A 27084-nucleotide genomic window follows, 5' to 3' on the forward strand; every position below is an offset into this window, starting at 1 on the left:
AGGAAGAGGAAAGGGGTGGGTGCTATGACTACTCTGATTTACAGACACGCAACTTCTCAGCTCAGAACTGAGGCAGGTGGGTGGGAGGTTTTGTTCTCCCGCGGAGCGCTGAGGCGTTGGCGGGGTAAGTCGGTCCAGCCAGCTGGGCGAGGGAGGTGATTAGCCTGCTCTGCTCTGCACTGGTGCGGTCTCACCTGGAGCACTGTGTGCAGTTCTGGGCACCACAGGGTAAAAAGGATGTAAAGCCACTGGAGAGTGTCCAGAAGAGGGCTACAAAGTTGGTGAAGGGTTTGGAGGGGAAGCCGTGTGAAGAGGCATTTGGTTTGTTCAGCCTGGAGGAGGCTCAGGGGTAACCTCTTGGTGGCTACAGCTTCCTCACAGCAGGAGGAGGGGCAGGCATCGAACTCTTCTCTCTGGCGATCAGTGAGAGGGAATGGCAGGAAGGTGTGCCAGGGGGAGGTTTAGGTTGGACATTAGGAAAAGGTTCTTCAGGTGGTGGAGCACTGGAACCGGCTCCCCAGAGAGGTGTCACAGCCCCAAGCCTGACAGTGTTCAAGAAGAGACTGGACAACACCCTCAGACACATGGTGTGAATTTTGGGGTTGTCATATGCAGGGACAGGAGCTGGACTCGATCCTTATGGGTCCCTTGCAACTCAGGACATTTAAGATTCTATGAAGTGTCTCCTGTGAGTTGACATAGTGCAATTGGGGAATAAGCCCCAGAAGGGTGTGTACATGTGTCTGAATGTGTGGGAGCTACGCTGGATTATTTCATTGGGCTTCTTCAGCTATGGGGTTTGGGCACAGAAAATTCTTCCTCTCTTTTTTAAACTTTGCCTTGCATTTATCCTTACAGCACTGGGACGCCCTGGCTGCTGCTCTTCAGACCTCAGCAGACAGAAACTATCTTCCGAAGGAAACCAGGGTCAGACTGTAGGGCTCTGATCCTCCATGTCTGTAAAAAGTATGGCAGTATCCAGAAGGCCCAAGCAGGAGCTTTGCGGGTCACATTTTGGACAAGTGGAGAAGAACGTCCACTGTTTGCCTTGGGACTACCAGGAGATGAAGATAGTTCCCAGAAATCTGCCATGAGTTGCAGGGGACAGCTGAGGTTGATTCAGGTTGGAGTCAGCATGTAAGCTCTGACCTGAAGTGAAGCAGATTCTATGAATCAGTAGATGAGCAGTGTATCAAATTTAATATTAGTGATGTAGCACTAGTGGTGAGCTATAGCTCTTGGTTACCTTAAACTTCCTTACCAGAGGAGGCATTTCTGCTCCAAAAGTAGATAAAACAGACTTGGAAGCTGAGAGTCTTTTTCTTGTCTCCTGCTATTCTGCTACCTTCCCAGCAAAGTGCTGGAGCAGAAAGACTCTATTCATGTTGGTCTGAATTCATGTTGTTGCTTTTGGAAGGGAACTGATGGGTTTGTGGGTCACATACCTCAGTGGGATGGAAGATGTCTACCTAACAGTACCGTCTGTCCCACAGCTTAGAGGACTTCAAAGAAGGGGGTGGGGAAAGTGGTTCCGGCCATCAAAAGTGACAGATGTGGAGGTGGTAGGGCAGCAAGGAAAGCAGAGAGAGAGAGGCTTGGTAACATTTTGATACCTGGTATAGGTTTCCAGTTCCACCTCCATTCAAACCATGGTGTAACTGCAGTAAAGAGAACAGTAACTGAATGAAAAAGGAGTTTCTGTGTTGGGGATGTGTCTCTTCATCCTCACTGTGCTCTTTTCCAAGCTCAAAAAAGAATCATGTCTTTGATAGTGATAGCGGATTTCCTATATGTTAATTATGTTAACTGCAGAGGCAAGGATATTTTGGTGCACTTTTAATGTTAAAGCTCCTTTTGTTATGACAGACTATTATCAAAATTAATGGTGCTAAGGAACTAGATACAATGATAAATTAGAATAGTAAATGTAATTTTATGACATATACAAAAAATAGCAATTTCTTCTTCAAGGACTGAACAGCATGCAGTGTATGAGGGATGGTATCATATATGAGCATTGATGAGAAAATTGTAATTAGCTGATCATTTTTTAAGTACCATCCATCTGGTGTCTTGAGAAATCTATTGAAAGAAACTCACGTAAGATAAAGATGAAAACTGACATACAGTGTCATACTGCATGCACAAAAGGTTTAGTGGGGAGAAATTAGAATTGCAGTATTCAGTTTTACTTCAACCTGATACATTTTCTTTTTGTCTAAAATAGCTAAGAGCAAAAGAAAGAGAAGGTTTGGCCCAAACAACTTCTGAATGAACAGAGGCAGCGCTTCCTCTTACAACTCACTTCTGTTTCCTCTGTCATAACCATGGAGAGCCATTTGATGAAAATGAGGTGCAGTTCCATGGAGCAAGGATGGTAAGTTCATACAGGGTTCTGCATTGTCACCCATTACAAGGACACACTGTAATCAGAGAGCTGCCATTTGTGAGCCTCTTAAAAGTTTTTGCATAATGAGGACCTGAGACTGGGAAAAGTAACTCACTTCAAATAACATGAGATAAGAAGCGTTGTGATACATGCCACATTTAATGACAGGCTACTCTGGTGGTACCCTTCTAGGAATAAGAAAGAAAAAGAACAGAAGTAGAATAAGATGAGGACATTCTATAGATCTGTGTCAAAAAAAGTGCAATGCTGGAATCATAACATTACATGACTGTTTTGTTAAAAAAAAAGGAAAGCTTTCAGCCTGTGACGTTCACTGAAAACACAGAGCTCTGGACCGTCATCATCTTTCTGTTTGGCAAGATAGAAATGCAGCAATTACACCACCAATTCAACCAGATATATCCAGATGGACCTTTAACAAGAAAGGATTTGGGGGTGAATATTCTACTAATTGCTCCATCCCCAAGCTCCCCCCTCCAAAAAAACCCAAATAAACAAAAAACACACAACAAAAACAACAGAACACATTAAGAGATGTGAAAGTATAATGAAGCTAGTTTACATACTGAGAGCCATCTCTACCTCTGAAAAAGATCAGCCAAGTTTCTGTTGTGGTACATACTGCTGTGGCACTGCTGTCTTCGAGCTCTACAAGCTCTAATTCCTGTTCATCCTTGTTCCATTGCTTATTATCACTTGCAGAATTAACTTTCCCATTACTTCTGTGCTTTCTTTAACAATATGTCACAGAACAAACACAGTGTTCCTTGTCCACTTGACGTAGCGTTTCATGTATACCTTGAGCTCAGAGACTGTGGTGTGAAAAAGATGCCACAACTGCAGAGATGCACCGGTAGAGTATGCAGAGTAGATTTTTCTGGTTGCACACTATGTGCAATGTCGTGGTTGAGACGGACAAACGACATAGACCAAGTTCTTCCAGGATGAAAGTAGTAGATGCCATTTATTGCCACAAGTGCATTTTTATATAGTTTTACCAATTCATGTGTCTCTTCACTATTGGTTACAAGTTACAGCAGTAACATCTCATTGGCTATTTTTGCTATCATCAATGTTACTCTTCTACTCCCTTCTCTCTCACAATACATCCTTAACATCTCTGGATACTCCTTTACTCCCATCTTTCTCACGGGTAGGCCTTCATATCTTCAAGGCTAATTTCTGTTCCCATGCCCTCTGTCAGGGAATCCACGGACCCACCATAGTCCCCCACAGTGCAAGCTGGAGCTAGTTTTATAGTTACAGAAGTGATTAAATAAACTACTGTTATTGACTAAAAACAACTGCAGTGCAAACCTCTCTGCAGGATGAAGGTAGGAACACCAACATGTTTGCTTAGTACACTAGCATACTTTTCACGTGCACCTGTTCCTCTGTGCCATTGCTAAACCAATGCACTGGGGAGGGGAAACTTCACTCATCATGGAAATATTTAAAGCAGTTATGCCTCATGAATAGCCTGTGCCTCTCAATGGCATCCGCACGCAGACACAGTGATACTGACTCGCAACATTAGCACTGCAGGTTAATCAATGCCACAGTTTAAATGAATTGTGAAACAAGTTTAATAATGCCCAATAAGTGAGGAGAACATAGAAGCATGTTATAAAAATGTAAAGAGTTCTTTACGTTATCAAATGTATGTCAGGAAAAAATATTAAGATAATACAACAGCAGTTAGTACTACTTTTGCTTTAATACTACTTTGCTTTAATTGTGGTTTATTATTCTGCTGACATGGACTATTTGGCAGAAAAAAGCGAATTATATTGCTTTTCTTCTGGAGGGAAACTGTGCTTAACTCAATGCTGGGAGTCCCTTCTACCCAGTGAGGACCCCTCATCACTGAGCAGCAGCACTGTCTGGTTTCAGATATGCACTCCCCAGAGTGAGTTCTCTGCTGGACAGTGCTATAGTTTCAGTAGAAAGGGTAAGGAGTAGCTTCTTGCATACTCATTAAAGATATTATTATGCGACATAGAAATAGCATAGTTGAATCCCCTCAGGCAAGAAATGTTTATAATCCACCCGGAGGAGTACTCTAAATAACAGGTTATTATGCTAAAAGTAGACACTTCTTTTGTTTTTCATTAACTTTTGACTGTTATATGTTATGTTCTTCAATATGTCTGCTGGATGATGTGCCTCAGAGGACATGAGCAAAATTAGCTGTTTCTCTGCTCTGTCTGCAGTGAATCTATGGAAACAGGCTGATTCTTCATGTGTGAAGGTACTCAAATACCAGCATTAAAGAAATTTTGCAAATTGTAAATCAGATCTTGGTTGAATCAATCAAGGCACATATAGTGTTAGCAGACAAGTATGTCTTCTCTATTTCCATCCTGGACAAAGGCACCTGAATTCCTTATGTGTTTTATTAAATGCCAAGGAACATAGTCTTAATGTAGTTCATGATTATTTGTAATTGTGTCAAGGTTTAAGGCAAGGTGGCAATAAACCATGGCAGACGCTCTCTGTTATCCCCTTTACCTCCCATCACCCCTTACTTTAGATCGGAAAGATGATAAGAAAGGTAAGGGGAAAGGAAGAGAGACTTAGACTTCAAGTTGGAGAGTTTTCAAGGGTTTTACTAATACTATTAATAAATAGAGAATATATACAAAATACACAAAACCAATCTCAAGTGCTCGATGTGGAGTTGGCATCACTCCAGCAGCAGAGCTGGGTGTGCGGAGCTGGCGTGGCTCCAGCAGGTGCAGCTCAGGCCCCCGGAAGTCATGGGTGGGACTTCACAGCAAACTGGAACCTGGTTGCAGGGATGCAGGGCCTGAGGCCTGTAGATCACAGGCAGACAGACAGGGTCCTCTCTAGATGCCAGCCATGGTCGAAGAGAGCTTGACCCTCGTGATCACCCTCTTATATAGGGGGTATGACGATTATGGGATGGAATACTTCCGTTGGTCAGTTCTAGTCACCTGTTCCATCCACCCCTCCTCAAACACGCCCCTCTCTCAATGGAATGTGGGAAAACTTATCAGTCTTTCTTAGCTACCATAGTAATAAATCTAAACATGAGCTTCTTCCACATTCCGTTGGTCTCTTATCAGCACCGAGTACAGCATTCTAGGAAAAATATGCAGGCTAAAAACTCAGAGAAGTACAGCCGCCTCGAAGAACTTAGCTGAAAGAAAAATCACTAAAAGAGAACCGGTCTTGTTTTTAACAAAACCAGGACAAATTGGCTCTTTAAAAGACTGAAGCATTTGTCAGAATCAGCTGATGGCACTTTTCCCTCTCCCTCCATATATTATGCCAATTGACATTTTTTTTGCCTTTTAAATAATATCAAGGATTCATCTTATTTGAACATTACTATATCTTCTAACTTGTTCATCACTATCAGCTGAAAATATTTCACCTACATAGAGACTTCACAGGTGTGGTTAGGAGTGATACAGTATATTATCCATTTTACATATTCTGCAGGTGATAATGACTAGAGCATTAAAAAAATAAATAAATTGCTTTAAAATACTGAAATTAACCCCCCAGATGTTTGTTATAGTTTATCTTTCTTCCTTTTGATTTTCCTATGCTTCTCTGCTAACATCTGTGATAAAATCAAGTTGAAAATACACACACATGGCACTTACAAGAGAACCATGCAATCAGGCCCAGTCAATATGGGTTTATGAAAGGCAGGTCCTGTTTGACCAACCTGATCTCCTTCTATAACAAGGTGACCCAACTAGTACATGAGGGAAAGGCTGTGGTTATTGGGTACTTAGACTTCAGTAAAGCCTTTGACACTCTATCCCACAGCATTATCCTGGAGAAACTGGCAGTTCATGGCCTGGATGAGTGTACTCTGCTATGGATAAAGAACTGGCTGGGTGACTGGGCCCAAAGAGTTGTGGTAAAAGGAGTCAAATCCGGTCATGAGTGGTATTCCCCAGGGCTCAGTTCTGCTTATTCTCTTTATTAATGATCTGTATGAAGGGATTGAGTGCAACCTTAATAAGCTTGCAGATGCCACCAAATTGGGTGGGAGTGTTGACCTGCTGGAGGGTCAGATGGCCATACAGAGGGATCTAGACTGGCTGGATCATTGAGCTAAGGCCAGTTGTATGAGGTTTAACATGGCCAAGTGCTGGGTCCTGCACTTAGATCACAACAACCCCAGGCAGTGCTACAGGCCTGGGGAAGAGTGGCTGGAAAGCTGCCTGGCAGAAAAGGACCTGGGGGTGTTTATTGACAGGTGGCTGAATATGAGCCAGCAGTGTGCCCAGGTGGCCAAAAAGGCCAACAGCATCATGGCTTGTATCAGGAATAGTGTGGCCAGCAGGACTAGAGAAGTGATTGTGCCCCTGTACTCACTGCTGGTGAGGCCACACCTTGAATACTGTGTTCAGTTTGGGCCCCTCATCATAAGAAGGACATTGAAAGAGAGAGTTCAAAGGAGGGTGACAAAGCTGATGAGGGGCCTGGAGCACAAGTCTGATGACGAGCAGCTGAGGGAATTGGGGCTTTTTAACCTGGAGGTTAGACATGCTGTCTACAACTACCTGAAAGGAGGTTGTAGCATGCTGCTTCTCCCAAGTAGCAAGTGATAGGGCAAGAGGAAATGGCCTCAAGTTGTGCCAGGGGAGGTTTAGATTGGATATTAGGAAAGAATTCTTCATGTAGAGGGTTGTCAGGTGTTGGAACAGGCTGCCCAGGGAAGTGGTGGAGTCACCATCCCTGGAGGTGTTTAAAAGGCATTTAGATGAGGTTCTTAGGGACGTGGTTTAGTGCTAGAGCTAGGTTAGGTTAGGTTATGGTTGGACTCGATGACCCTGAGGGTCTCTTCCAGCCAAAATGATTCTATAATTCTATAACTGTAAATATATCTCCCTTTTTGCTTATAAGGTGATTGTGCTAGGTTCATGTTTTTGTATTCCAATTAGAGGCAGAGTTTTCCAGTGTTTTTTCTCAGGTGCTGTCTTTCAGTTATTGGAGGACTGTAAGATAAAAATGTAAACAGAAAGTGTATGAACTCTAGTAGCAAACTGTCCAATTAATTCTCAATAAAAAGAGCAAATTTCTTTTATGTATGGGGAAAGCTAGCCAACTTCATGAGCTTGCAAACTGATAGAAAACTGCTAATCTCAATGAGGCCTTTCTAGAACCTGTTGCAATGGCTACAATGACAGGTTCAAATTTGATCATTGACTAAAATTATAATAAGGCTTGTGATACTGAAGTACTAATTAACATATTTTTTTCCCTTTGTATAATTGTGTTCAACTAAATAAATGCAAAACCTCATATCTATATTAGATTTTCTGTTTTTTAAAAGTCACAATTTTCACAATAGTTGAGAATACATAGTCTCTGTGTATTTTTTTTTATTTATCATATGTCCCTGTGTTGTTGTATAATGTCATCCAGTGGAATACAGTTGGGCAGTGGTTATCAGCATAGGCTGAGGAAGTAAAACATGATTAAACAGTATCTTTCCAACCAAGAACCAAATGGAATTTTTCACCCACATTTGAAGCAGTAAGGCAACTGGGGCTGCAATAGCATCTATTGGTGACCAAAGAGCATGGGAAAGAGAGTCAGGTTTCAGAAGATTTTTTTTTCATAATCTAACTAATTCAGTGACAAACACAGCTGTGGTAGAATCCAGGAAAACAAGCTAGATTGTGCCTGCTCCATGGACTTTGATCACGCTTATCTAGAGACTACATGCTGCAAGCTAACTGACTAGGAGATGGTTTTAGAAAAGCTGTCTGTGTCTCTACAACAACCTGTTCTCACAGATTTTCTTTAGAGATAAGCTCTCAACATCAGCCAGTTTTGCCTTGCAGGAATAAATGCCTATGCTGTAATGCAAAGGCAAGTCCTGATTTGAGCTTCACCTTCATTTAGGACATTACGCCTTGAACTGTTTTCTACATGAAAGGTCAGGAAACTGTGTGAAAGTGCTGGGGGCTGAGCAAAGCCTTGTAACTGTTAGTGAAATGTCACCTGGTTTGCAGCCAAGAAGATGGCCTCAGCAAAGGGAATGATGCTTAATTTTGAACTTTCAAGTTTTTCACCTTTTTAAAGTTTTGAACTTTTACAGCATAAACAGAAGGGCATTGTTTTCTCTAGCTAGGCAGCTCATGTGGCAGTGGTTTTCTGAAGTCAAACTAAGTCAAGGATATAGAGAGTCTGGTGCCTCAGTGCAAACAGCCAGAAGAGTTCCAGGTCATTAGTTCTCAACTGGTAGCTAAAATGTGCATGTTTTTATGTTTTTATCTTTTTTTTTTTTTTTTTTTTTTAATGTAGCTAAGTAGAAACCACCCTCTCCACTATTCCTAAGAGTGTGCTACAATGAAACTAATAAAAGAAATTATTTCTGTGTCTTTACTAGGTGATGATCTATTAAAAATAATTGACTTTGAAAGGAAAAATGTGTAGTGTTCTGTAGCTTATAGGTTTGAGTCTGCAAGTTTTAGTGAATTTGGATTCCCAGAAGAGCTTTTCAGAACTGACCCCAATGCATAGAAAAGACAGATGATACTGTATGGATATGTCTGAGCTGCCAAGGTATACTATCATTGATTTCAGCAGTGACACTTTGGGGCACCTTATTAAATGTTCCAACAGAATAAATCAATTAATGTTAGTAGATGGAATACAGAGAAGAGGGTGAAGAAAGAATAAAATTAATGCACTTTTTGTTTAAAATATCACTTCAGAGTTGTAAGGAATATAGACCTGGACATAAATTGACCAAAGCTGATTTAACTGAAATTGACTGTAATTTAATGAACAAAATCACGAGAAAGTAATTTATGCTGCCCACCAACTTGCTCCTAGAAACAGAATCCAGTTAAGGCCAGTGTGCGAAGTGGACAATGCTAGCAAAGGATTTAAGCAGTTAAAAAAAAATAGCCTACTAGCGGTAAAAGGTAGCTCAATCAATGGTCAGCACAGAAAATTAAGTATTCAGTACTTGTGTACTTCTTTCATTTGAAATGAAAGAGTCTGCTAATGCCTAACAAAATTAAACACCTATGACAAATTTGGCCAGAATTAGGAAAGAACAGGTTACAAATTACTTGTATCAACTGAATGTTTTTTTGAATCCACAGCACCTAACGAAATTATCTTTATTGTATTAAGTAACTATATGTAACAATTTTAAAACTATTAGTGGACACCCATATATTTTACATCTGTTAAGACTGGGACCATACAGTCACTACCTGGACAGCCTTGCTTTTTCTCTCCCATCCCTGAGTATCTTTCTTCATCCAGTCCAACATCTTTTTTTTCCACTAAAGGCAGGTCTTATGATCAAGCTGCCACCTCTTACACAACTCTGTCCTTCTATTTTCACAAAATGGATGAAAACTGTCATTCTCTTGCCAAGGCAAAGGGGTTTGTTTTGGGATTCATTCACTCCTCCCATCAGAAGGCAGATTTTCAGCCATCTACAGTAAAGCCAGGCTCCATCATGCTAACAGTTACTTGGGAAGGCAAACTCCGTAACTCCAAACATCCTTCCCCTTCCTCCTTCTATGGCCAGATTTTATTGCTGTGTGTGACATCATATAGTGTGGAATATCCCTTTGTTCAGTTGGGGTCAGCTGTCCCAGCTGTGTTGTCTCCCAGCTCTTTCTGCACCCTTGGCCTAATCACTGGTGGGGCAGACTAAGCAGCAGAAAAGGCCTTGATGCTGTGTAAGCACTGCTCAGCAGTAACTAAAACATACCTGTGTTATCAACACTGTTTTCATCCAAAAATTTGATCAGCAGAAATGTGATCTGCTTCCTGTTGCACAGTAAAGCAAACATTTGTTTGCCAGGATTGTGAAAAAATGTCATTAAAAAGTAGAGGTGTTCCAATGGGTAGAATGAGTAACAAGTGAAATTTCTCGGGAGAGAAACAGTAATTTAGAGGAAGAGTTACATGAAGTTGTGGTTGGGCTTAAAAATAAGGTTTCGATGTGGTGATAATGGTATGTGGCAGAAGACAAAGTAGTATTTGAATCAGAATTCAAAATGCTGGAATTGATGCTTGCGTATTTAAACAAGTGCAGAGGAGAATCACAAATGTGTTTATTCCAGGAAATGAAGAACATGGCTCAGACCATTTTCTATTAATAAGGGCATAAGGTGACCAGATAAGTGTATTAGACTCATTTTGCAGATAGATAATACAGGGCACTAAAGAGCAATTAATCTAGTAGGAAAACACTGACTGGATGCCAGAACCAGATAAAGAACTATTGACTCAGTCCTGGAGGAAATTAAAGGCTTCTGAAGTCCATCAGTTTGCACAAAATCCAGTAACTTCCTCTGTAACCTTAGACTTCATGGATTTAAAAGTCTGTACAGCCATCCCAATTTTTGCACATAACAAGCAGCTGTTATCTTGATTTATGCTTCCTTCTACCTAGTGATCTTTTAGGGTTTGTTTGTTTTTTGGGAGGAATAGTTTCTTTACCAATTATTTTAAAATATCTGAAACAAGATTCATTTTATGTAAATGGAGCATAGCGAAAGGGACTTTAAATTTTTTCTTCTATTCTAATATACAGGGTGTTTCAGAAAGATGGACCCAGTTTGCAATCACTATATTACACAATTACTGATAAAGTGAGAGTCGGGGAAGCTCTACAACTGCCCACACAGATTGTCATTCCCAGTAATGCCACAAGTGCAACACTGGGAGATGTCCCGGTGAACATAAAGGGCACTTCTGAAAATGCAGCTGGCACTCAGGTGACACAAATGAATTGTGTAACTATAACGTTGCCATCATGAAATATACTGCTTTGATATTAGGTCCATCTTTTTTAAACACCCTGAATATGTCCAGAGAATTATCTCAGTCAGGTCTTCCTGGAGGTACAGTCCGTACTGACAAAAGAATACTTTGGCTGGCAATCGCTTAAGACAGCATCCTAAAGAGAACAACTCACACTTGCAGAATATACTTACTTTTAGCTGGTTATACCTTTATGTAGGAGTGTGGTGGGGGGAATCACATCTATGACAAATGGTGTCAAAATTTAAAGGTATAGAGAATATAGTTAAAACTTTAATCTTAAAATCTTACAATTCTGTAGAGATGTACAGTGTTCTTGTAAAGAGCACTTGCCACTATTTCAGCTCATCACTCTGCTACATACAAAACATTTACCTGGAGAGAATAAATGTCTTATGTCACTCTCACTCTAGATATTCTGTTGCCTGTAAAAATACATTTTTCCTTTCAATATTACGGGCTTAGATATATAAAATGACTGTTACTGTAGGATTTATTACCTGATATATATGTATATAAAGTATTCATATACTGTATAAAGTGTGCATGTATACATTTATATGTGTGTATATATATATATATATACACCCTGATCTATTAATCTCATTATAATTCTCATAGGATTAGAACAAGGATACCATATACCTCCTTAGCCAGAGATGATTGTTCATGCTGTCAAAGTCAAGGAAATAGGCAGCGCAAGTCATATCAGAAAAAGGAGTCAGAAGTTGCTCAGTTAACTGAGAAACTGCTGCAAGATGCCCCTTTGAACATAGACTTTGTGAAGAAGACCTGTCTTCACAACCAAAAGAGAAAAATTGAACGTATGTGAAATAAACTGCCCATGAGAAAGATTATGTAGGAAGAGACTGGGTAGAATAAATTGTCATAACTGCATACAATTTGTTTGGGCATGAATGGACAGAAATGGGTGACTTCTGTCTAGTTCAGAGAATGGGAAACCTGGAAAAGTCAGGGAATAGATGCAGCCTTGATCTGAGGGCAGGGAAAAGAGGAAGAAGGGTTGCAGCTGTGACTATAACATGATCCCTCCAGAGTTCAGTGCAGGGTTATGCCTATGCCAGTCCTCTGGTATTCCTGCAATATGTAGACTCCACTGCTTTTTTGCAAGGCTAAAAACGCTTTTTTAGCTCTCCTCAGTGTCATTTGACCCAAAGTCAACAGCTCAAGCTCTGAACTTGTTTCTTTATAGGACTTCTTCACAGGGCTGAAATTTGATCAAAACCGAACAGTAGAGGTGGTCTGTAGAGTATGGCTGCAGACAGGGGATTCGCGGCCCACATCCACCTGTGTGACCTGCTGCTTCTTCTCTCTGCTAGAATATTCTCTATTTATATCTGTTTCTAGATCGGTCCACTGCATGCCATTATTCTGTAACGACTCAGACATACCCCTCTCTCTTTCTGTGTAGTCTGCCAGGCCAGCCCTGTGCTGTCTTTGCTGTTTCTACTTAACTTTCTCACAGCCAAAACCAAAACCCCACTCCTCTACAAGGTAATACCAGGCTAATTTCATTGGAACATACCAGCTTCACCAAATGTATTCTTGTCCATAACTGAAAAAACCTTATCTCTGTTTTGCCTTCTCTGGCTGGGCTTTATCCACATGTATGGCTCATGTCTGACCTCATTCTAGCTGCTGAAGCAAGTTAGTACACTGCTGTCTTCTTCCTTCCTAAAATACTGGCCTGTGTACACCTTTCCCATTTTTCCTTACTGATTGTGATGTGACCCTCTTGCAAAACCACTGTATTATAGACTGTCCACAGATTTTATATGGTTCAGTTGATGTAATATTAGCAGTAATGATAGCAATGTAAGAGGGTTGTCCCCCTACCCCTAAACACGCAGGGGAACAAGTTAGAACATGCAGGAGGGTTATGCCCAGTCTTAGCAGGCCACCAGGAAATCCCCAAGCAAGCCCTGCCCCATGCAAAGAGGCTAATCCTGTGAGTCTGACCAAGAGACCCATGTACCCAAGCTACCAGGATGACTGTGGCAGTTCCTGGGGCAGCATTTGGGCTTTGCACTGTTCTGCAAGATGCAAGCAACCTTAGGACAATGTGTGACACAAGCAATTCTTTTGAATTTGTACATTCTAGCATCAGACTCATCTGCTTTGAAGACTGCACAAGCTGTTGAGCAAGTACTGTGCCCAGTCTTGTAACTTGAATCTCAATAGATTAAAATCACATGAGGTTTATCAGTAGTAGTCAAAATGTTAATATACTTTGTAAGCCAGGTTCTGCAACCACAGGAACAATCACTGAAGATGCTTAGCCAAACAAACAGTATTTCACAGACCATAACAAAGAATCCAATCTATCATCTCTGGTTGCTCTGCAAGAACAGAATAGAAAACAACAGAATTTATACCTACAGTTAGTTAGAGGACAAGTGGTGATCAACCAGAATTCACTGGTGCATTTAATACTTATTGGTCTTAAGGACGATTTATCTTTCCCTATTAGCGGCAAATCGTCATAGAACCGAGTGATTTTTTTTTCCTCAATTGGTTTTAACTCCATGCTATTACCTGGCACTCTGTCTGCCTTAGACCTAGAAGCCTTCTGATACTTAACCCAACAAGCATGTTGTGCACTATCTCTTGGGCTAATCTGTCAGGGTGCCCACTGCAAAGTGAACTTCTCAGATCTCCCAGGTCTTCAGTGTATTTGTATTCCCATCCACTCTTCTGTGACTTTGCTCACCCTTTGAAGCAGGCCAAATTCGGGTTGAAGGTCCACCCCACATTTGGCAGGGGAGGGAGGTTTCACCAGCATTGCTTTGTGAAAATGTAACAAACATAATGTAAAGAGCCTGGAGAAACAGACCTTCTCAGTCTCACACCTACCCCCCATTGCCTGCCATGCAAAACTTCTTCACCTGTGAGCTTTGATGCAACCATGAATTCCAGGTATAACCCACCTGTTTCTCCTTTGATCACAGTCTACAGTCATTAGCTCATATTTGCTAAATCTCCCATTCTTATTTTCAAGCAACTTTGTCCCTCAGTGTGCCACTGGAATGATCTGCTTACACTTACCAAATGCCTGGGCCAGCTCTATTTCTTTTTGAAGAGTATAGCTGGTTGCAATATGCTCAGAAATACTGTTGAGTGTACATGTCCCTTTCCTCATTTTGTCCTGCTTTGCTATCTTTTGCCATCACTGTGAGACTCTTTCCACCCATGTCTTATCCCAGAGCCCGATTTTCTGCCCTTTTAGCAGAAAATGCCTGAGCAACATTTTCTGCATTCCATGCCTCTACCTTCTCTGAGTACATCATGACCCTGAGGCATGCTAGGGGAATTCACACCTGGGCTGCTAGGGTGAGCCTTTGTTCCCCACCACATGTTAGTCCCTCTGCTTTCTTCCTCCCATATCTTAGCCAAACCTGCTGCTTCCTGGCTGTCTTATGCCCCTAGACCTGTCCTTGGGAAGCCAAGCTCAACAGCACAAGGCATACGGCTCCAGCCTAGTTTCCAGTGTCATTCATCTATAGTGCTAGCATCTACATATGCTACCTTCCTTGCTACCTTTATGTCTTCAAGAACAAAAAAATAAATCTTCCCCATACCCTTCTAGCATTCTCCATGTGTTTGGCACCCTTATGACAGAAGATTGCCAGCTCTATTACAATCTTCTAGGAACTCTGGAATGAAAAGCCCCAGTCATTATCTGAGTCCAGCTATGTAGAAAAAGAACTGTTAAAGCTCAAGGACAAAACCGAGTTAAGAGTATAGCTTGTTTAAATTGACCATGAATTGTAGGATCATATTGGTTGGAAGGGACCTCAGGGAGTTGATGTCCAGTTGCCTGCTCCAAACGTGTCCAGTTAGAGAAGGTTGCTCAGGACTTCATCTAGTTAAGTTTTTAAAGTCTTCATGAAAGATTCTACAACATTTCTGTGCAAACTCATCCTGCATTTCACCACCCTCATGGTAAAAGTTATTTTTTATTTTTCAAGTCATAGTTTCTCATGTTTCAATTTATGTCTATTTCCTCTCTTCCTTCTACAGCACACTCCGGCGCTGTCTTCTCTATACCCTCCCATTAGGTAGTTGTGAACAGCAATAAGATCTCTTATTCTCTCTTTGAGCCTGAACAAATCCAGTGCCTTCAGCCTCTCCATGCAGGTCACATACTCCTGCCTCCTGACCAGCTTGGTAGTCCTCAGTTTGATTCAGTCCAGTCAGGCTTTTCTCATACTGGGGAGGCCACAGCTGGACCCAGTACTACAGAAGCCATCCCTCAAATGCTGAAAGCAGTGATCTGTCTCATTTCTGTCAACTTCCTCTCTTCGTGCTCACCGACACAGCACAGTAGGCAGCTGACTGCCTCAGCCACAAGGGTGCACTAACACACATTCAACTTGCTGCCCACCAGGACCCCCTGCCCCAGAGGTCTTTTTACACAAAGCTGTTGTCTAGACAATGGGCTCCAACCTCTACAGTTGCACTGGAGTTATTCTGTTTCATGTGCATGGCTTTGTGTAGATTTAGGCTGAAGACTAAAATAATTTCTCATAGGCAGGACTGGAAAAATGGGAGAGCCACGGGTTAAAAAATTTCATTGATTTCATATGGAACTTTATCAGCTATTTCTTTGTAAAACATTACTTACATTACTTAGTAAGTACTTAGACATAACCTAGCAGGTAAGATGTAGCATTCCTTAAATGCCTAATACAGTTACCAGAAATACACCTTAAATAAAAATTCATTAATGAGTTATTTCATTGCTATTTCAGTGACATCAATGCAATACCTGTTTAATCACTGCTGACTTCAATATAATATAATTAGAATTGCATAAGCCTTTGAAGGTGAACTGGCTTTCCTAAGCAGTCACACAAACATATACTTTGACATCTATTTATTTGATGCCAACATACGGAATTTAAACACCAACCTAAATCAGTACTTACCCCAGGAGTTACTGCACTGACTGAAGATTTTAATTAATGCTTCCTGAAACAGCATTGATTAATATCCATTAAGATGAATCTAACTTATTGGGTAAGCAGTAAATTCTGAAATCTCTTAAATTGCCTGTTAGAAAAAAAGTTAAGCTCTCTAGGTGCCTTGAATGGACAGAATATACCATCCTACCTGTATTGTTTGATAGGTAACTGTCAAACACATTTCACTACTGTTTTTACCACAGTCTTTTATTTCCTAGAACTCAGATTTATAAAAAATGCTCTCTAGTAAAACATGTAAGCTTACACTACATACACAATTTTGAAAGAGACAGCCTTTTTGTTCCTACCTACTATATAGTGTTATATTAAGAGGAGTTTTTCTTTACAGTGATCATGATTTTTAGTTTGGTTTCTTACAGCTACTTACAAATGAAGCCCTCTAGTACTTTGACTGGAATAAATTCCCTATACTTGAAGAGAATAAATATGGATGTAGCAAAAAGACTGGACATTGGAATAAGCACACATTAGATCCAGTAGAAAGCTAAATCATTTACTAGGTGGCAGTTCCTGGACATGATTTCACAGAAAATAAAGTTGTGAGGGGCAAGCAAAGCAGATATCCACACAACAGTCATGTTTTTCCCCTCCTTCCTCTCACTGGGAAGAGCAGGCAACAGCAGGCCATACAATGAGGGAGTCTAAACTAATTTACAGAGGATTGCCTGAAACACTAGAAAGATGTTATGTCTTGGTCTGTGCTCTGAAAAAGTCTGTCAGTGGCAAAACACATTTTCTATTGTGAAAGAGGCCTGTATTTTCCATAGAAGTGCAAAATTGGACACCTTGACTTAAAAAAACAGTAGCTGATGGGGTGGCAGAACAAGACCTAAGTCTAGACTGTACCACAGCCCTACTCTAGAATATTCTGCATACTCAGCAGCAGATTTCACCCATTGTACACAAAGTGTACACCCAGTGTACATAAAGGCACACTCGCCTATCCCTTGGCTGCAAGCTAAAAGGATCCACATGCTGTTACCTGCAACGTGGTCCTGTTAACAGCAAAGGATCCACAGGATCCTTGTAGGACCTGGCTTCTCCCAGGATAGCAGCAACATTGTCTCCTTCCCTCTGCTCAAGAAGCTACACTACTTCCTCCAGAAATCCTGACATAGCAAAGACTAAGAAACCTGGTCTAGAGCTCAGGAGCATACAAAACACAGCGTTTCTAAAGATACCTTTTCTAATGTCTCTGTCACAATGGTCCATGGTTAAATAACAAGTATATAGAAAAAAATTTGCTCATTAACCATCTTCAGAATCCAGGATCTTAATAAAGGATGAGAACAGCATTTGTTAAATAGCAAGGCTTCTGCTGGGAATTCAGCATCTATGAAGTCTAAAACACTCAGAAAACAACATTATTTGAACAGCAGTATCTAAGCATATTTTATATATATATATATATATATATATATTTTTTTTTTTTTAAACCTAGTAGGGGACTGTTGTGACCACGTCATAATTCAAATGACTATTTCCAAACATGGACGAGGTGAGTGAACAGAAAGCAAAATTGATTTGTCTTTTCTGCTGCCATTTGCACACACTGGTAATGATGACATGTTTGGTCACCTTCTAGTCAATAACAGTCTTGAATTGCAAGATTTTTTTTTCAGATGGAGATTTCCAATTAAGATGTGTTTTGCAATATTTATGCATCTGCAACATGCCATCTTCATCCTCCAAAATATCCTGAAAAAAAAAGTCCAAACTTACTGGCAGTTGAGGTAGTATGACAAAAGGTTTTCAGCTGTCTTTGAAGAACTCTTCAATCTCAGATCATTTCTTGAATTTCTGTGAGTCATCCTGCACTCCACCTGAAATTTTAGGTCAGTTAGGTAACTTTTTGCTGCTGTTCTTCATTTCTGTGGCTTTTGCCATTGGATATGCATCGCTTGGTATTACAAAAGTTTCAGGAGGAAGCAGTTTAAATCGTTTCCAACTTCTGATTTTCAGACTGTTTGCTTTTTGAGCCTCCCTGCCATATACCAAACTGTCTTGGCAAAGCTTCACCCATCCCCCCAATCTGTAATCCTGTATTTGTTAAATCTAATGCCAATAGGACTTTTAAGTGACATTAGTCCTCAGTTCCTCCAGCCCCCTGGCTCCATACCACTCCTCTTTACAGTCACTATTGCAACAGTGGGCAAACAACAATGAAGGGACAATGAGTCAAAATAATACATTTTATTGCCAAGTAGCATTTAAGCTGACATAGTAAAGGGTTTTTCAGATAATGTACATTTCTATTCAGATAGTCATCTGTCCTGTACTTCCGAATCCTGGTAAGGTAGTAGATAATCCTTAATCTCAATTTCCTGGGGAGTCCCTCTTTACTTGCTTCATTCTCCATAGAGCATTCATTTAAAAATCACTTAAAATCCAAGAAATCACACCCCATATTTCAAAATTCAACAAAAAGGTCTCCCCAGACTTCCATTTAAATCTTTATTGTTTCTCTGTGATATCTTTTAACTTTGGAATGCCAAGACAAAGCTTGCAAACAGTTCCAAAGCACTGAAGTTCCAACTTGGATTTGTTTCATGTTTCTAAAGAAAGTAGTTTTATACCAGTAACTTGAAAAAATAGAAGACTTTCAACAAATAATTTAAGTGTTTTAAAACAATTTTACTTTGCTCAATTCATTATGCGGCAGATACTGTACAGAACTGCCACAGAAACACTGGTATTGAAGTCTACTCAGGCATCTTACACAATTTTAGGTTAAACCAAAGCACTGAATATTCAGACCACTTTAAACATGTTAAACAATATAGACAGGTAATAGCACAGCCCAAATGCCAAAGTACTGCCTATTTTATACACAATTTTAAAAGCACTTCATGAAGTTGCATGAATTTCAACAGACATCACAATTAATTTCAAAAGATGCTTATTGCACAGTCCTTTTTTCAAATAAATTTACAAGAAACAATAGTATTATTAGGGATGTAGAAAATGAGTAGCATATCAAAGCTTAAGTCTTGGTTCCAGTGATGCCAATAGGATTTTTGCCACTGACTTCACTGATGCAAAGATTTCTTTTATCCACTAATTTTTCTGTTAGATAAATGATAAAGGCCAGCTCAGATTTACAAAATAGCTATTTGAAAAATATTTCCATGAGCCACATGTGCAATATGAAGACGAGTTATCACAGATATCAAAACTACAGCCTTTAGTGCTATTCCATATGAAAGTTAACAGATAAATTACAGCAAAAGCAAACCAGAACAGAGAGCACCACTGTTAAACTTTGCCGAGTTCCTTCTTAAGGCTATGTAACTGTGTTCTGGGAGGAAAGACATCAATATTTTTGGTATAACTTTCCTGGGTAAATGTATAGTATCATGTTCTTAACCAACCTAGTAAAAATGCATTTCAAAATAAATGTTTCTGTACATGTGACTTGCTTCATAACTACAGATATGCTCCAAAAGCCATAATTTAGAGATATGTAACACACAGTTCTAGAAGAATATTTTAACATTCATGTAGTCAAGAGATTTACTGATGAGAGTTATGACTTCTCAGTATGAACAGATTCAGTAATAAATTTAGACTCATCTTGAGAAGCTGAATATTACCTCAGTTTTCTTATAAAAAGCAGTGGCAAACTGGTACTTGACTGCTGAAGTGCATCACACCAAGGTTAACATTGTTATGTTAAAGCCAGTTCCTGTGTTCCTGCTCTGGCAGGGGGATTGGACTAGATGGTCTTTCAAGGTCCCTTCCAATCCCTAGCATTCTATGATTCTATATTAAAATAGCTCTGAGTTTCAAAACCAGAATTAGATTTTGTCTGGCCACACTGAGCTGGCACTTGTCTGCAAGCACTGGAACCAATACACTCCTCACAATGAAGGGACTGAAGAAATACATTTCTAGAAAGATGCTCAGCAACTTATTTTTCAGCTGAACTTAGCAAAGCAGTACACCTTGTAGAATCAAACATTAATTTGCTTAAGAAATTAGGGCAATACAAGCCATGTAACTTTATTTTTAATTTCTGTTCACAAAATGTTAGACAAAAAAGGTAAAACCAACTTAAACCACTACATGCAAATTAAAAGCCTGAACACTCTTGAGGTTTGAGAATCCTTCTGGTAACTGTTTTAGCTGAAGCATATGCATTTCAAATGTTTAGAAACATGTAAGACTGCTTAATATTTTATGTGAAATAATAAGCTCCTACAAAAATAAGCAATAACAGCATGCATTTTTATTTTCAAACATTTGGGGGGGACAGATACAGTCTCTGTGAGCTTGCTGCTCATTCTTTCACGTTTCACAAGCTGTTCAAGATGTAATGTAGCCACAGAATGCTTCACAGTTAAGGCTCAGGGTCGCATTTAACTCTCAGTGAACCTAAGCACGGATAACTGACTTCCATTTTCTTGGCAACAAATATTACACTACACCATAGTAAGCTGACTGAAAAACAAATCGACAACAGATGACAAGTCTTCTGCTAGATCAGTTTCTTCATTATCCTAAGTCTCCTTTAGCAGCAGCCTCTTACGCTGTACGGGGGACTTGCCTCTAGTACTACATGTAGGCAGCCACAAGGAACAAGAAATGAAATTGCATCAGATTTACTGAAGTTATTCATTCAAAAAACATCCTCCTCAAGTGAACAGACATTAGCCATATTCAGAGCTGTGCCACCTCTTCTGATCTCCTCTCCCTACTCACCTACCTTAAGTCATCTGGAAACAATTCACCATCTATGATACCACTTTGGTGTCCTTCACTGTTTAAAAACATCATCCCATTTTGTTTATGGCACTTCACATAAAACAAAGATGGTCCAATACCAAACAGTTTAGACAGATGTTCTTATAAGTTTTACAAATGTTGTTCCAAATTCATAACATACTTAAAACAAACTTCATATATTCACCTTAAGCTTGCATAGTAGAGAAAAAGATTATAAACCCCCAACAAAACCATGCAAAAAAAAAAACCAAACCCAGAAGACCATCAAGCTAGTGTACCTAAATGCAAATTAAACCAAACAGAACACCAAAACTATATATAAAGTCCAAGTTTGTTCAAGGTCTTGAATAACAAAGTATTAATAATTTTATGGTGGTGTGTTTGGGGGGGGTGTTTTTTGTTTTGTTGGTTTTTTTTTTTTTGGTGGGGTTTTGGTGTTGGGTTTTTCTGTGGGGTTTTTTTTTTTTGGTCCCTTTATTTTTTGTCTTCCCCCGCTGCCCACATCATATTTGAGATAAAGTAAAGTAAGTTTTAATTCCCCACCTTCCCCAAATCCTGGTTCTTCAGATACCAAAGGAAGTCTGTGCTCTTAATGGGCATTTAGTGTAAATACTCATGCTTCGACTAAATTTTTTATTTCCTTCCATGTAGAAAAGTAACTCAAATCCCCAAATTTAGCACATTAACACAAAACTTAACTCATAAAATACAAAAACACATCAAGAATATTTCCATCAGTGTTTTGATACAGATTATTTCTGATCCATTATAAGTTTGGTGAGATATTTCAAAATAAATCTTTGAGATTTATCATTGTTCTTACTACTGCCAAAAATATATTTGATTACCAGTTCTCTCACTTTAAAGGCATCAATGGAAATCTACATCATTCCGACAGCACATTATTAAAAAAATTGCACCAAACCCAGGTTTAAAAAGCTATGCTACTGTATTATGCAGTTACACAAACTGTAGAAATGCATAACTTTTTAAATTATCGCAATCCATCTAACATTAGATGTTAAATCATTAATATGCCCAACAACTGATCATTTGACAGATAACCAAAAAGCCTCCTCACACAATAACTTAGTATCTTCACCTCTAAGCTTTTATACCATAATTCTATATCAATTATTTCAATCCTGGACATCAAAGTAGTCAATTACCGGCTCTTCTTTTAATGGCTTGGATAAACCACTGTTTCCACCACCTCTGAAATTATAAGAATATCAGATGTCACTTACTTGCATGAAAAACAAGATACAAAGTAAACTTAAATCACCAACTCCCATAATGTCTCAGTGTACACATGAACACTGCATTGGTAAATGGCATGCATTTCTAATTTATGTTTTAATGGAAGTACCTTAACGCTCCTGAAAGCCTTTGTTAATTGATTTTTGGAAAAAACATATACTTTATTAAATTAATGTACACCAATATGTGGCTGAATTGAAACAATTTGTTTTGTGATTTTACCAGAAAATACCATTTACTGGTAACATTTATTACAAAAACAATACTTTGCTGAAGACTAAATGCTCAGCATGCCTTTTTAAAAGAAAGAGTGAAAGAAATAAAGTGAGTTGATCTAATCTGCTCGCTTTTAAAAGCAAGAGTAACAAAAAAAATATGGTAATATAAAATTCAAACACTGCAAAGATTTTTTTTTTTTTTTTATAAGACAGTATTAGACTTTGCAGAAGATTTTGTAGAATTGAGCACTTCTAGAAATTACAAATAAATGGCTAAAACCCTTTTTAAATTTAGTGTTGCCACATAACCACCTTTTATTAGGGTCACTGAAGACAGGAATCCCGCAAAAGTGAGTGTCAATAAGGACTAACAACCTTTTTAAAATTCACATTGAGTTACATCATGAGCAGTCATTTACTGGCACGTTTTGCTCTAGATGCTTAGTTCTGAAACAATTTAAATCTTCTCAGAACAGCCTACTTCGTATTCCAGCAGCACCTTAAACATCCAAAGCTACTGCAAAATTAAGCTCTCCCTTTCTGCAAATGATACTTCACAGAACACAGTTTCAAATGCTAATTTGGAAATAACTTGGGTGGAAAAGTTTTGAAAAGTAAACTTGAACAAAGAATAAGCCATCCATTATTTTAATTCATAACTATGAGATTCATAATTCATAACTATGAGGTGACAACAGGTAACTGAAGTTGGCAGGTCATACAAAGTAAAGGCTGTTCTATGAGACTATTCACCGAGAAGCCTTATATATCCCATCTGCAGTAGTTTTCACTGAGAAAAATGGTAGTTCACCTTCAGGTAACTGTGTAGTCGTATCTACACAAGAAAAATAGATTTACTACCTGTCTTACTGGCATAAAATGATTTGGACATTACTCTTTTAAACAGAACAGTTAAAGGTAAAAAAATCCCAAAGTCTCCAAAACAGTTCTCTTCCCAACTATCTAATCTTTATTAAAAAAAATGAAAAAAAAACCCTCCACACTATTTGTTACATTACTACTCCTATGCCACATAGCAAATCCTACATTTTCTTAGCACTTCATTTCTGGTTTACTTCTGTGGAAAAAAAAAAAAAAATAATGCAGGCTGCTAGCTCCAAAGCTGTGTGTGGGTTGTGAAAACAATGCAACAGAGAATATAAAGTTGAAGCTCATAAACACTCGGGTAACTCAGCACAAAATTGAGAATACTGTTTTATAAACAAATTCCTTACCTATCTGTTTGTTTGTAATGAGGAATAGGAGGTGGAGGCCTGCTCTGCAACTCTTTATCTAGCACAGAAGTTAAGGTATTGCTTGGACAAATGGATTTCCCTCTAGATAAATAAAAGAAAGGTTATTTGCCCTTCAAGAGGAAATTCTGGTGTCATATTTGCATACTTAAATCACCTATTAAAATATTCAGTTTTCCAACCACTGAGACCAATAGTGTGAAGAGCCCATTTTCATTACAAAGAACAAGATATACAGTATTCTAAATGTCTCTTGATTGCTGTCTATACAAGATGCAGAAGCAGATTACAAGATTTGAATGCTGGTGCCCAGACTCCTTCCTTCCTGCATGTGAAGTGCACAGCTCACTTCTACTATGAAGTGTACAACATGACCAACTGTTAAAATACCAAAAATGCAAGATTTGCCTCTGGGGCAAATAAGCTGAATAAATTAAAATTCTTAAACCTTGTCAAAGTAAATTTCTTACCCATCTTGCACTTTCCTCTAAACCTAAGCTACTGACGTTTTAAGACCCAACTACTTCTGGTACACTAAATTGGATTGCTTTTGTATTTCTATCTGAATGGTTTATATTGGATATTAGGAAAATTGTCTTCACCGGAAGAGTTATCAAAGCACCGGAAGAGGCTGCCCAGGGAAGCAACTGAGTCACTATCCTGAAGGTGTTTAAAAGATATTTAGTCATGGTGCTTAGGAACACGGTTTAGTGGTAGACTTCATAGTGTTAGGTTAACAGTTGGACTCAATGGTCTTAAGGGTCTTTTCCAACCTAAACAATTCTATGATTCTGTGTCAACCACTAAATAATGTTTCCTCCTCGTTTATTTTATTCATCTTTTTTTTTTTTAAAGTGCTTAATGCAATAGAGTACCTTCGGGATGTCATCAGAACTTCTGTCAAATTGGAAGTGAAAGTTATTCCAGATACCAGAAAGGCTGCAGAGACAGTTAACTTGTTAAGTAAAATGACCTCGTACCTGGAGATCAAGTACTGAAATGTGTCCAGAAAAACTTAAAGAAGCCAAAGAATAAGTCTGTTTCCTCAGAGCAACTCTGCGACTGGACTGTACAGTTTTTGCCTTCTGTGATGCAGCTGCCATGATCTGATAAGGGTGTTCCATGTAACTACAGGGGTTTTAATTTCTTCAGGTCTTCATTCCTGCTGGTCTTGTGTAGCCTTCAACTAGATAATCACTCAACTGTCTCTAGACTGACCTCATTAAAAGAAAACAAAATCCTACGTGAAGAATAATAGAGAACACCTTGATGAGACTATGGCAGGATGTGGTTTTCTCAGCGAGAATAATGTGCAGAGACTCTGAAACCTTCTTGAAAAGCCCTCTTGTTTGTGAGGAGAGACATACCCTATTCATGCTCCTGCAAGGAGCAGGAAAAGGATGGGTCTTACAGGGATGACTGTTCACAAAAACAGCTCCAGGATGTCTCAAGCCCATACGAGTTGCTTAAATACTGGTCACTACATGACAACTAGCAGACACCCATTAACAGGTTATAAGCACCACAGTTATTCATAGGAGGAAAAAATTAAAATGACTAAAAGACTCAAAACACTGACAGGTACAGTCAAGTGCATGTGTTGACTTGGAGAGGAAAGCCTTCCCCTTTTCACCATACCAGTCTGGACATTACCTTTGAACCTGGTTCAGAAGGAATCTGGTATTGCAACTGCTCAAAAGATGGTGACTGCAATGACCAACAGGGAAGCACAGAGAAGGGCACTTGCAAAGATTCACTCAGAGACTTACACTTCAAACAATACCAGAACTGTAATTCAGATCAACCTTGATGGTCAATACTGGGAATGCTCTTTATGTGGTTAGACATTGGCAATGCTGTACGTTAGTGATTCTAATGAAGCTAATATGATCAGCTCTTACTGAGGTGGTGTAATGATTATGGAGGCAGGGACTGAGGACAAAGCAGATTTGTGGTGTTTGTTTGCTTCTAGATATTTCAAAAAGGAAGAGTGGTCTCTTTGCCTAGCATCATTTTGAATTATCCATACTCTGAGGAGCCCATAATAGAAATCTGTAGGGAATACCGAGAACAGGATGAAACAAAATGAATCAAACCATTTGGACTTTCTGGTGACTTCTAGCCCCTGGACTTGAAGAAACTACTGTGAAATAATCAAAAATATCATCCTTGAAACTGAGCTATCACTTGTCTGCGGCTTCAATGCTTTCTATGCCTTTAAGAAGGGGCAAATACAAAACCAATAAAAAGCAGCTTTGGATTAATCCGCTGAAATAAGAAACACTGCTAGGCATCTCTGGAGATGTTTAAAAGGCATATAGATGAGGTTCTTACGGACATGGTTTAGTGTTAGAGTTAGGTTATGGTTGGACTCAATGATCCTGAGGATCTCTTCCAACCAAAATGATTCTATGATTCTTAGTAGACCACTCAGTGTCTATAAGAGTGGCAGAGATCCAATAGCAGCATGTGTGTTCTGCACAGTACACTGTTGCCTGACCAACGCAAGGGAAGGACAAAGTGTGCAATCTCTTCTAAAACCACAGGGGAAGACCTCCCATTCTCAAGACGCAAGATACATCTTTATCTTTAAAGCATAGTCATCTAATTTCTCATTCCAAACCCCAACCACATCTACTTCTTTTTCTAAAATAAGCCTTTTCCAATATAATATCTTTTCTCACCTTCCTTTACTAGAAATGAAATGAGTATCTTAAATTGTTTCATGGAAACAGAAAGGGGTACCAAAGTAGTGTTGCATCTCTCTTGGAAGAAATCAAGATTGTCGCTAAGCTACCAACCCATGAACAGGCTCAGGAGCAGCTCATGGCACTCTAGTAGCACGGAAGGTTACTGTTTGTTTTATAACTACAGTCAATATCTACAGTTGAAAACAACTGGTTGTCAAAGAACCACAATTTGACAGTGCTAAATTAAATATGCTGCTCAGTGTGCAGCAGAAGCAAGGAAGCCTTAATACCTGATCTGGGAAGCCTTCCCATACTATGTCTCCAGTGCAATCACCTGGCTTTTCCAACGGCTATATTCCCTTCACTTCCTTCTCTAATAATTGCCTTCTGCGGGTCTTCTCCAAATATTACCAGTTTTGCTTAAAAATGCCTTAAATTTGCAGTAATTCCAGCTTCCACTTTGTCCATTAACTAAAGAGGGAGTATACTCTGTGGCAGGTTCAGATAGAGAGAGGAGAAATAAGTTCCAATACCAGATATTTTCAAAGAAGGTCTAAATTTAATTATAGCTTCTCAACTCAGTAATTAATTTTTGTAAACCTTCATGATATTTATTATCTTCAATCCATCTATCAAATCTAGCTGATGGCAATAAGACAAAAGGTTATTGCCAAGATGAGTGGAAAACAGCCTCGCAAAAATATTTTCTTAGCTTTTTTTGTTTCTAATTGTGTT

At 39.3% G+C, this 27084-nt stretch overlaps 1 protein-coding gene and 1 long non-coding RNA gene across 17 annotated transcripts in view; one reads left to right on the plus strand and one right to left on the minus strand.

The window, feature by feature from the left end:
- Positions 1–12: 12 nt before the first annotated feature.
- LOC110364485 (uncharacterized) lies at positions 13–27050 on the plus strand. Of its 2 annotated transcripts, none has more exons than XR_002423280.2 (4): positions 13–124; positions 859–1137; positions 2228–2377; positions 24515–27050. It is a non-coding gene; the product is annotated as an uncharacterized LOC110364485 (long non-coding RNA). The 2 variants fall into 2 exon arrangements; XR_002423279.2 differs by having other exon boundaries at positions 20–76.
- NFX1 (nuclear transcription factor, X-box binding 1) overlaps positions 18382–27084 on the minus strand; it is a 65402-nt gene continuing 56699 nt past the window's right edge. For 11 of the 15 annotated variants that reach the window (XR_002423277.2, XM_065052227.1, XM_065052225.1 and 8 more), the window contains 2 exons: positions 23642–23743; positions 18382–22143 (listed from right to left, as the gene is read on the minus strand). Coding sequence is in view for 12 of the 15 variants with exons in the window: in XM_065052227.1 (XP_064908299.1) it covers positions 22068–22143; positions 23642–23743 (178 nt within the window). In the remaining 3 variants the exon portion in view is untranslated. Of the gene's footprint in view, positions 22144–23641; positions 23744–26660; positions 26839–27084 lie in introns of those variants that run through there. The other 4 variants (XR_002423278.2, XM_021298069.2, XM_021298073.2 and 1 more) reach the window with 3 other exon arrangements.

The sequence above is a fragment of the Columba livia genome, chromosome 2 (genome assembly GCF_036013475.1).
Source record: "Columba livia isolate bColLiv1 breed racing homer chromosome 2, bColLiv1.pat.W.v2, whole genome shotgun sequence".
In the NCBI taxonomy this organism is placed as follows: Eukaryota; Metazoa; Chordata; class Aves; order Columbiformes; family Columbidae; genus Columba; species Columba livia.